An 11914-nucleotide genomic window follows, 5' to 3' on the forward strand; every position below is an offset into this window, starting at 1 on the left:
TGGCCGCGGCGCACGCCCTGACTCAGCGGGGACCGAGCCGCCCTGCGCCCCGGGCGGACCCGCCTCCTCCCTCGGCGCCCGGGTCCGCCGGGGTCTCCCGCAGCCCTGCCTGGGCAGCCCTCTGCGAGCCGAGCCGCCTCCGTGGGGCCGGGGTAACGCTTCGGAGTTTGTCCTTCCTGTGGGTAACGTGCCATCGCTGTCCTCTGTCCCCCGAGAAGAAAATGTCCGTAATAAAATGGTGTGTACGTGTTAGCATCCCCCCAAAATCCTGCGGGGTGGACAGAAATAGGTGGCGGTGTAGACGGGTCTAGCCTGTCTCTGACGCTGATCCCTGAGGCGGTGAGGGTCAGGGAGTCCTGCTCTCTGCCCCAGTGCGCCGTGTTTTCCCCTGGAACAGGCTGTTGAGGACTGCGGGTGGCTTTTATTCCCTGGTTACCTGAATGGGAGCATCTTAGTCCCTACGTGACAGTGTTCAGGACGCGGTTTTAGTAACGCGGGGGCCAGCCCTGGCACGAGGGTAAGGCGGCTCCCGCGGGCTGTGCAGGCCCAGCTGCACGCGCCGCTCCCGCTCCCGCTCCCGGAGAGGAGAACACAGAAGACTGGTTTGGCCATCCCCCTTAGGGGTGGTTTTCACTTTCCATCTCTTTCTCCCTCTTTAGAGAACATGCATGACTTATAGTAAAACTTTAAAAAAAAAGTAACTTAGTGAGTAAGCGCTTGCCCTTTCTTTTTAGATGATTTTAAGCCAGCGTCTATAGACACTTCCTGTGAAGGAGAGCTTCAGGTTGGCAAAGGAGATGAAGTCACCATTACACTGCCACACATCCCTGTGAGTTGGCTCTGTCGTCATTGCTCTTTAAGCGGGGGTTTACAGCGCACCCTAACATTTCACAGCGATACGATTAGTTTCTTACTGTTCAAAAATTTCTCCGTGTCGGCGTAAGGAAAAAGAAACTTGGGAGAACCGCGGAGATGGGGTAGAATTCACGCTACTTAGGTGCTTGATTAAAAATTATTCTTTGGGGGGCCAGGAGATGGTGTAGTGGTGAAGGCGCTGGACTCCTAAATGGCCAACCGCAGTTTGAGTCCCAGACCCAGGCGCTTGAAACACATCGGACAGTGCCCAAAATTCCAAGAGGAGAAGGGATTGCAGCGTGGCCATCCCCCCTTGGGGGTAGTTTCTCTCTCTCTCTCTCTCCCTCTCTCTCTCTCTCTCTGCGTCTCTGACAAGTGCATGAGCTCTATAGCAAAAATGTCTCCCCCTAAATTCTTTGGGGGGACCAGCAGTTGGCATAATGGCTCTGTCGCTGGACTCCCATGTAGTTGACTACGGTTCGCATCCTGGACCCGGTGGCTTAAGGGCGCATGTGCATGTGTGCCCGGGATCCTGAGAGGAGAATGTAGGAGAAGGGATTGCAGCCTGACCATCCCCCCTTGAGGGTGATTTCTCACTTTCTGTCTCTCTGTCTGTCTGGCAAGCACACGCACCCTATAGCAAAAACCTCTTCCCCCCTCAGAAAAAAAATTCTTTGGGTCCAGCCCATAGCAGGGTAGTTAAGGCAGCTGGATCCTACAGGGCTTGCTGCGCAGTTCAAGTCTTAGACCCTGCAGCTTGGAAAAACAGTCTGGGTGTGAGTGCATTCCCACATGACAAAACCCTTAAGGAGGGAGATGTGGAGAAGGAATTGCAGCATGACCATCCCCCATGGGGTGCTGTCCCTTTCCTCTGTCCCTCTCCAGCAAGTGCACATACCCCGTGGCAAAAAAATAAAAAAGCATCTTTGTCATCTTCAAACTCCCTTTTTTCCTCATACGATACCAAATGGACAAGGTTCCTGTCTGGACGTTCTGCCACACTTCGAAGTACGCATAGGTTGAGACCACCAGATGGTGTAATGATTACATCGCTGGACTCCCATGTACTTGACTGCAGTTCAAATCCTGGGCCTGGCACCTGGAAACTCAGGCCAGGCGCATGTGCGCCCAGAATCCCGAGATGAGAATGGGTCAAATTCAGGCTGATAGTTTCAGACAGGAACCAGAGGTTCGGCGCATTCAGCTTATTGATGGGTGAAGGACTTAGATGACAGCTAGATTGAAAACCCTTTCAGAGAGAGACCTGTGAGCGCCCCCTCCACGGCAGCACTCTGATCCCAAAGCCCAGAGTCACACAAGATGCTCTTCCTGAATACGTGGCATTGTGGGTCACAGCCCTGTCTTAGAACATACGTTCTTGGTAGCTGAAGATAGAATGAAAAGGCTTTAACAGGAGAGTTGGAAAGCTTTGTGCTGGGAGAGTGCATGCCTGCCTGCTCAACTGCTCTGTCGTTGCCTGTCGCCCTTGGCAAGTTGCATCATCTCCCTTTGGACCTGCGTTTCCCAAATGCAAAATGAAGAAGTGAGAGAAATGGTCCCTAAGGTCCCTTCAACCTTGGAGCTGTTACTGTATGATCAAGGATTCAAAGTCAAGCTTTGACACGGATTACCGTGTGCCGACAAATATTAATGGGACCCTTGTTATGCGCTAGCCCATCACTTGGTACTAAGAACGCAACACATTTCTTGTCCTGGTGGACTGGAGTGTAAACAAGTGTACAAAAACAGAAGCGAGTCTTCAAGGAGTCATGGGAAATGTGTATTGTGAAATTTGCATGTATTTGAAAATTTTTGCACCAAAAAACACTCATGTTTTAATCCATTTTTCCATGAACTTTTTGGTAACTCCTTGTGTAGCACTTATTTGAGGAAATCAGGGTAGAGTCCCGTTAAGGAGTCAACCTCGAAACAGATCTGATGGTTGGGTAATTTAAAGAGGGCCGGCAGGGTGCAGTAGGCTGAGCCTTGGTAAAGTCCTGAGTTGGGGTGGGGGGCCACAAAGATGTGAGGGTTAGCACACTCAGAGCCCAGGGCCCACAGGGCTCTGCTTAGGTAATAGCTACTTTGTTTTCTTCCACTGGTGCTTAATCATCACTTGTTACATTTCCCAACCCCTCAGAAACCTGAGTAATTCACAATTTGATACTACTCCCCCTTTTTTTTGGAGAGGTTTTTGCTACAGGGTGTGCGTGCTCGCCAGAAAGACAGAGACAGACAGAGAGACAGAAAGCGAGAAATTACTCACCAGGGGTGAGCCATGCCACAATCCTTTCTCCTCCATTTTCCTCTCAGGATCTTGGGCATGCATGCACATGTGCCCAGCATGAGTTTAAGCCACCGGGTCCAGGACTCGAACCGCAGTCGACTACATGGGAATCCTGCTATGTAGCCATTACGCAAACTGCTGATTCCCCCTCCCCTTCTTTTTTAAGGTTTCTGTAATAGGGCATGTGTGTTCATCAGAGAGAGACAGACAGGGAAAGTGAGAAATTACCCTCCAGAGGGTGGCCATGCCACAGCCCCTTCTTCTCCATTCTCCTCTCAGGATTTTGTGCACGCACACATACGCACCTGGTGAGATTTTCAAGACACTGGGTCTGGGACTCAGACCATGGTTGGCCATATCGGAGTATAGCATGGTAACCACCATGCCACCTGCTGGCCCCTATACCACCCTTTTGTAAATTTTTTTTTCCATGGTAAATTGCATGCACACGCATGTGGGCATGAAAGCAAGAGACAGAGCGAGCGAGAACAGCAGCCTCCACAGGGTCTGGTCTTGCTGTCCCCTTTTCCAGGCCTGCACCCTGTCAGATCCTGGCCACTCATGCCCATTGAGTTTCAGGCAGCCCGGCCCGGGAGTCCCACTCCGGTCACGTGAGGAGCCCAGTCTCTGGAGCAGAGTGTCTCTGCTTTGTATGTAGCTGGCCCTCTGCTTCCCCTTCTGATTGGTTGGAACTGGTGCACGGTCACAGGTTCTTGCTGCGTTATCTCTCTCGATCTTTCCTGAAAGACCAGAAGGGGTTCCGACAACTCGATGCATTCTGTTGTATTCTGTTGTGACTAGTTCTGATAGTAGATTTGACAAGGAGGCGTCATCTGTGGTACCAAGTTTGACATTCATGTTGGCATGAGTAGTTCAGCCATCTTACATGTTGTGACCCGTAGGGATCCACACCACCAATGACCGTGTTCAAGGGGAACAAGCGGCCTTACCAGAAGGACTGCGTGCTCATCATCAACCATGATACGGGAGAGTATGTCCTGGAGAGACTCAGCAGCAGCATCCAGGTGAAGAAAACGAGGTATGTGAGTAACTAGGGCAGACTGACGGTGTCCCAGACCATTGTGGTGTTTATTAGCACAAGGCTAGGAGCATTCATAGTGTCCTCTTGACAACCTTAACAATCCTGCCCGTCTTCAACAGGTCAAGAAAATACATCTTTTCTCCAATACATTTTTCAAGGATTATTTATTTAATTTTTATTTATTCATTCATTTATTTAAATTTGACCAGACACACACACACACAGAGAGAGAGAGAGAGAGAGAGCAAGAGAGAGAGAGAGAGAGAAAGCAAGCCGCCGGGTCCAGGACTGTACTGTGGTACCCCATGTGGGAGTGTCCACACCTTAACCACCATGCCACCTGCTGGTCCTGTCTTTTCTCAAATATAACAAAAAGGAAAAATGCTTTTAAAACCTAAATTGTGGCAGCCTTTGGGAAAGGGGTGTATTTATAATTAAACCTTTTTTTTTTTTCTTTCTGAGAGGTTTTTGCTATAGGGTGTGTATGCTTGCCAGAAAGACAGAGAGACAGAAAGAGAGAAATCACCCTCCCGGGAGGATGGCCACGTCACAATCCCTTCTCTTCCATTCTCCTCTTGGGATCTTGGGCACGCATCTACATGTGCATGGTGTGAATTTAAGCCACCAGGTCCAGGATTCGAACCACAGTAACTACATGGGAGTCCAGCAACATAGCCATTACGCCAACTGCTGGTACCCCAATTTTGTTAGTCTCATAATTTTTAATATACTACCTAAGAAATAGGATTTTTTTAAAATAGATTTATAGTCATGAAATAATCATTGAATAATGTCTATTTGGGTGAAAACACTAGTTTTAGGTGTATGTGTGTTTGGGTTTTTTGTTTTTATTTTTCCTTTTTTTTTTTTAATAGAGATTTTTGCTGTAAGGTGCATGTGCTTGCCTGAGAGACAGAAAGTGAAGAGCCACCCCTGCAGGGTGGCCACCCAGCAATCCCTTCTCCACTTTCCCCTTGGGGTTTGGGCGGGTGTGTATGTACACGTGCCCAGCACGAGTTTTAAGCACCTGGAACTCAGCCTGCAGTCAGCCGCACCGCATGCAGTCCGGCACCTTTCACCCCTGTGTAGCCCACTGGCCCCAAATGGTAGTTATTTTTACAGAATACAGTTAAGGCCACTATGATGGCAAAGTAAAGCTTGGTCCTTTTTTTGAAAAGTGGACTTGATTGAGTATTTTATTTGTATGCATTACAAGTCTAATCTGAAGCCAGTTAGATTTTATCTGAAAAGCAGCATTCAGTAACTAAGTGGTTCTATTTATCACATTATAATATACTAACTATTACAGTGTGTGTATATTTTTAAAGAATTATTTTATTGGGAACCAGCAGTTAGCGTAATGGCTATGTCGCTGGACTCCCACGTACTCGACCGTGGTTCGAGTCCCGGACCCGGTGGCTTAAAACTCACACCAGGCGCGTGTGCGTACGTGCCCAAGATCCCGAGAGGAGAATGGAGGAGAAGGGATTGTGGCGTGACCATCCCCCCTGGGGGGTGATTTCTCGCTTTCTGTCTCTATGTCTCTCTCTGTCTGGCGAGCGTACGTGCCCTATAGTGAAAAAAAAAAAAAAGAATTATTTTATTCAACTTTATATATTTTATATATTTTAATTTGACCAGAGAGGACAGAGAGAGGGAGGGAAAGTAAGAAAGCAAGCTGCCAGGTCTGGGACTCCAACCATGGTCAGCCATGAGGGAGTGTGCAGCACCTTAACTACCTCACTACTAGCCGGCCCCGTATATTTTGAGTCACCGTGTGATAGTGTGCCGGATGCTTTACATTCATCGTCTTTCCTAACTTTCATGAGTAATTTTGAGATATTATTGTTATCCTTTAAAAAAGAAAAAAAGATGTGGAGAGTGAGGGTCAGATGCAACTTACCTGACTCGGGCACTAGGGTGGAGACCCACGTCGGGCAGTCCGCCCTGGAGCCCTGTCCTGCTCCTCCGCCTATCTGGGTCAGCCAGTGGCTGCTCTCGGCCCTGTCCTGCTCCTCCGCCCTGTCCTGCTCCTCCGCCTATCTGGGTCCAGCCAGTGGCTGCTCTTGGCCCCGTATCTGAGGCTGTGGTCACCGCCCTTCCTGCTCGGCCTGATCTGCAGCGAGCAGCCGCCGGTCACCTGGTGCTCTCAGGACCCACGGTCAGGTGTGCAGAGACCTGGCTGATCTGCGCCTGCGCTCAAGTGTGAGAAGCACCGGGCTAGTCCAGTTACGATGGAAATTGGCAGTAGCTGGAACTTTCTGTCTCAGGAAGCCTTTTGCTTGCCTGCTGGCATGTGAGGAAGCAGTAAGTAGACAATAGACAAATGTGCAAGCTGGGCACTTTTTGAAGAGCTAGTTTATTTAGGAGCTCCCACATTCATGGTTATAACGTTCTAGTGTACACAGTTCAATGGTGATAGAGTCCTATTTTCTAGTAGAATGGGCTCTCACAATCATATTGTGTCCTACATCTGTCTTATCTCTTTGCTATAAAATGTGAGCTCCTAGAATGACCACGAGCTGTACTTATCTGTCTCTGTGTTCCTGGTGCCCAGTGCAGTCCTGGAGTGCATTAGACACATATGCTGAATGAGTAATTTGCGTGATAAAGTAGTAAATAGCGATATTCCGTAGTGGTCTGTAAAGAGTGTGAAGCTCTGTGGAGACTTAGAGGTCCTTGGTCACCTGGACAGATTTGGGGACCACTGTTCCTGACCCTGTGATACGCATGTCTCATTGCAGAGCTGAGGGCAGCAGTAAAATCCAGGCCCGAATGGAGCAGCAACCCCCTCGTCCCCCACAGCCATCACAGCCACCACCGCCTCCACCACCCATGCCATTCAGAGCTCCCACGAAGCCTCCAACTGGACCCAAGACCTCCCCCTTGAAAGATAACCCCTCCCCTGAGCCTCAGCTGGATGACATCAAAAGAGGTAGAGGCCATGTTCTGAGCCATGCTGGGATTTGGGATGGGTGTGGGTGTTCTTACAGGGTCACGGGGCTACTGTGGTGACATGGTGGTGAGGGTGGGGACTTGGGATGGGTGTGGGTGTTCTTACAGCGGTCGCTGGGCTACTGCAGTGACATGGTGGCCTGGGCATTTACTACCCTCAACAAAATGCGAAGCTCGGAGGTGGGGAGGCGGGGCTTCTACCACTCAGCTCAGTGGACACGCGTGAGTGCAGGAGTGCAGACTGGAACCGTGGCTCTCCCAACAGCGTGCTGCTTTGCAGCCTGGAGTGATCAAGCGTGGCTAGTCTAAAGCTCCGTGTGGTGCACCTGTGAGGCTCTGGAGAAGGGTAGGGCGCTGAGTATCAGGCTGGAAACCAAGCGGGCGATGTCTCTGAGCTTGGAGTTAGTGTCGAGTCAGGTTAGAGCACTTGGACCCGCTGTGGCCAGACCCTGGTGCTGGCACAGAGGGCGTAGAGTGGACACCGACGTGAGGACCAGAGGGGTTCACTAGCCTCGGGGACCTCGAGCTCCGTTGGGCTCTCTCCTTTGCTCACCTGGGCTGTGTCCCACATGCAGTGGGTTAGTCCTCCAGACTCTCACAAGGCTAAATGTCATACTTCATATTTGTACGTTTTATGAACCAAAAGTAAATCCGTAGGAACAGTAGACCGGGAAAGATAAACATTCGTCTTTGGCACCTGTAGAAAGCCTGTCTAGCACATGATCTCGGCACTCTGTGCTGCTGACCTCACGGCTCTTCCCCATGGGCAGCACTGTTGGGAGGTTCCCACTCGCGGTGAATGGGGAGTAGACCTGGAGCGCTGTGTTGTTGCAGGCTGTGTCCAAGGAGATAGGGCCTCTCAGGAGCACGTGGTATGTTTGCACAGAGACTCTGGCATTTCTTTCGATGTATCTCGGATATCCTTCATGTACTCTGATGGCGAATGCTTTGGTAAGATGTGTTTTCCTCCCCGGCCTTACATATGCAGAAAGTTCAGGGCTGGTAGGTGACGTGTTGGTTAAGGGCACTGGACTTCCGCGTGGCCAACCACTGTTTGAGTGCCAGACCTGACAGTTTGCTTGCTCGCTCACTCGCTCGCTTGCTCGCTCACTCTCACTCTCGCTGTCCCTCCCTGATCAAATTAAAATAAATAAATAAAATTAAATAATTCTTCAAAAAATAAAAAATGTAGTGCCCATTCCAGCAGGTGGCATGGAGGTGAGAGCCACCAGGTCCCACATAGCCCACTGTGATGCAAGACCCCCAGTCCTAGCAGCTCAGAAACACACCGGGCACGTATGCGCATATGCCCAGAATCCCAACAGGAGAGTGGAGGAGAAGGGGTTGTAACTATCCCTTGAAGGGGTGACTTCTCACCTTGCCTCTCTTTCTCTCTCTCTCTCTCTCTCTCTCTCTCGTGAACACATGTGCTTTATAGCTAGAAAGCTAAAAAAAGACTAAATAAATAAAAGTGCAGTACCTGGCAAGCATGACCGCCAGTCAGTTATGTAAGGAGTGAGGAGGAGAGGTGTTCCGCCATTTTTCTCCAGGCACCGCCGCTGTTCCTCTGCAAGCTCCATTTATTCGTGGGACACAAGCCTGTCAGTTATGTAGGGAGTGAGGAGGGGAGGTGTTCCACCGTTTTTCTCCAGGCACCGTGGTTCCTCTGCAAGCTCCATTTATTCATGGGACACAAGCCAGAAGGGACCTCAGAGGCTGTCTGGCTTCATTTTCCCAGTGACTTGAATGACCCACTGATGCCACCGCTGTCTCAGTGCTGTGGAGACAGATCCAAACAAGCACCCAGGCCTTCCAACTCCTAGTCAAATATTTTCAACTCCCTAGTATAGTATGTTTCTCTTATGTGGAGTTTCATCACATAATTCTCAACTTCTTTTTCATAATAGATCATTAAAAAATAGATTTATTTATGTATGTGTGTGTATGTATGTATTTTAGGGTTTTTTTTTTTTTTTCCATAGGGTACATGCGCTCTCCGAAGAGAGACAGAGAGGGAAGGAAAGTGAGAAATCACCCCCAGAAGGGATGGCCATGCCACGGTCCTTTCTTGGGATTTTTGGGCATGCACACACGTGCAGCCTGTTAGAAGCTGCTGGTCTAAGACTTGAACTGCACAGTTGGCCATGTGAGATCTAGCGCACTAGCCACTATTCCACCTGCTGACCCTGACTCAACCCAGTCATTATCCTGAAACAGTCTGCTCTTTTTGACTGAATTTAATATTTCTATTGTTTCTCTAGAAACAGGATTTCTGGTGTTGGTTTTTGTAACTTTGTTCACACGTATTTTCATGGAATCGAGGAGCAGAGTTTGTTTTAGGTGATCCCTTACTGGTGTTGGTCCTGCCAGCTCACTGTTCACAGAAGCTGGGCGTTGCCTCGAGGAGGACGCCGTGCTAACCACGTCGTGTCGCTTCGTTCCAGAGCTGAGGGCCGAAGTCGACATCATTGAGCAGATGAGCAGCAGCAGTGGCAGCAGCTCCTCGGACTCGGAGAGCTCCTCGGGAAGCGACGAGGACAGCTCCAGCAGTGGGGTTGAGGACGGTGGCCCTGCCTCGCCCCCCCAGCCGTCGCACCAGCAGCCCTACAACAGCAGGCCCGCCATGGCCAATGGAACCAGCCGGCCCCAGGGGAGCACCCAGCTCATGAACACCCTCCGTAAGTGCGCTCTCCCCAGGGTGACGGCCACACGCACCCTCTGTACTTAGCCCAGAGTCAGTAAGCCTGAAGCCGGGAGGCACAGGGAGGGTCTCGGCAAAGGTAACGTGGAGCAGCAGGAGTGGCTGCCAACAGCAGGAAAGGAAACACAGGGCTCGGATTGGCTTTCTTTCTCGTTTCCCATTGGCACAAATTGGGTTTTGTCAATTCTAGAAAATGCCACAGTGGGACAGATGGGCTCTTTGTTTTTGCATATCCCTGGCTTTCGGGAACTACCTGCCAATGCACTGCCCCTGCCTGCAGGTCTTTGAGAAGAGATTAGCGACCCACACATGTACAAGTTCACTTTTGTTTTTTAATCCAAGTGGGATCTGCTCGGGTTCTGTGTTACCATACTAGATTGAAAGATGGAGTATTTGTTCTTACCTCCTGAATTCTGCCCATGAAACAAGAGTCTGGGCCTTTGTAAAGCTCATTAGTTCAGGCTGAGGTCTGAGCTAATGTCACTGTCCTGAACAGAGGGGTGCAGCACCAGAGGAGGGCACGTGGGGCTAGGGTATTAGTATGTGAGCATCCATTCCCGTCCTAACCGGAAGCCTGTAGCGTGGTGGCTTTTAGCTTTCATCAAGCAGTTTCACGTGGCTGCATCTAGCAGACGGCAAGCGGCCGTTCGTAAGTGTCCTCCTGCTTCCTAGCACCTGCCAGGACATGTGCCCGCTTCTCCCTGGCCATGTCTCTGTACGCAGTGGGGCTGTGCTCTGCACTCCCCAACAGCATTTCTTCTCAGATGGTAACTGCACCCCTTTTCGGGCTTTGTCCCCACGGAGCCAAGTGAGTTTTCCTCCCTAATTAAGCTGGATTGCCCAGGTCGTACTGTCGTGATAGTCAGGGTGAGCCAGCCATGGACCTGAACGGGAGGCATTGTCACAGTCTGCCTTGCTCTCACGCTGTCTTCTCTCTGCAGGAAACGACCTGCAGCTGAGCGAGTCTGGCAGTGACAGTGACGACTAGTGCTGGCTCGCTCGTGGTTCACTCTTCGGTGCACACGCAGCTGCAAGGCCAGGCTCAGCGTAGAGCCGGTGCCCAGAGGACAGTGCTGTGGATCAGTGACTAATGGGAGTCCGAGGCTCTGGAGCGCTCCGACATTCAACCCTTTAACTCATGGTGGCGGGTGACCTTCTCGTGTAGTTTTTGAACAATCTCGTGTTTCAGAGTTTAAGTAGATCTATAGAAGAACTAACCCTGATAGTCCTGTTTGGTTAACATCGTTAATGAAAACAGACAGACGTGCCCTGGTCTGGGTTACTCAAAGGCCATGTCTCACCAGGCCAGTGACGTGGTTTTCAACCTCTGCAGCCCTCAGCGTGGCTGTGGGGTCGGCCCCAGTGAGATGAAACTCTCATGAGGGATAGAAGACGGGGGAACCTCACACTGCGTCATGGGAGGGTGTTAGAACCACTTTAACTGCTGACACAGAGTGGTAAGAAACAGTCATCTGACTGTAGACATGGACTTGCACAGAGTCCTCGCGTGTCTGCCGGGCGAGGCCCCCTTGTTCCCACACTAGGAAAGGGAAGCACACAGATGTGACGGCCAGTCTGCCCCAAGGCCAGGCTTTTTTCACTGCTCCCTCCTCGACTTGGATTTACCGGAATCAGACTGACAGACGTGGGACTCTGAGCTGTGCCTCAGAGCTGTTCCTAGATTGCAGATTCGATTAGTACCGCGGGTCCATACCAAGTGTCCTCTGCTCGGTGGATCTCAGCGGGGAGGTCGGAGTGGAAGATGTAATCGAGAAACTTCTCTGACCAGGTGAGCCAGGTAGGAGTGCTGCAGTGCAAACGCGCACTGACAGGTTCCTGCTCGTGCGTCTGTGCCTGGCCCTGACCTGTGTGCGCACACCTACAAAGTCACAAGGTTGCCTTCTACACCGTGCAGTTCCCAGATGGAGCTGTTGCTGCAGGACACTGGCCACTAGTTAACGCCCCACGCGGAGTGACGGTGTGGCCTGTGTCTTGGCGTGAATGCCCTCTGGCTCAGTGGGCGTGAAGACATTAGTGGTGACTTCCCGTCCGTCCTCCGGTCTTCCCGTTCGGA

The 11914-nt window shown here is 50.9% G+C and overlaps 1 protein-coding gene across 1 annotated transcript; it reads left to right on the forward strand.

Moving 5' to 3' along the window:
- Positions 1-734: 734 nt before the first annotated feature.
- Positions 735-11101, forward strand: EAF1 (ELL associated factor 1; the record flags this gene model as incomplete). Its single annotated transcript, XM_014585084.2, is given in 5 exon segments — positions 735-829; positions 4045-4181; positions 6929-7119; positions 9584-9817; positions 10782-11101. Coding segments are annotated over 5 exon segments (704 nt in total), but the record flags the coding sequence as incomplete, so codon positions are not given.
- Between the last annotated feature and the right edge of the window lie 813 nt (positions 11102-11914).

This window comes from Tupaia chinensis, unplaced genomic scaffold, assembly GCF_000334495.1.
Source record: "Tupaia chinensis unplaced genomic scaffold, TupChi_1.0 Scaffold148822_2, whole genome shotgun sequence".
NCBI classification, from domain to species: domain Eukaryota; kingdom Metazoa; phylum Chordata; class Mammalia; order Scandentia; family Tupaiidae; genus Tupaia; species Tupaia belangeri.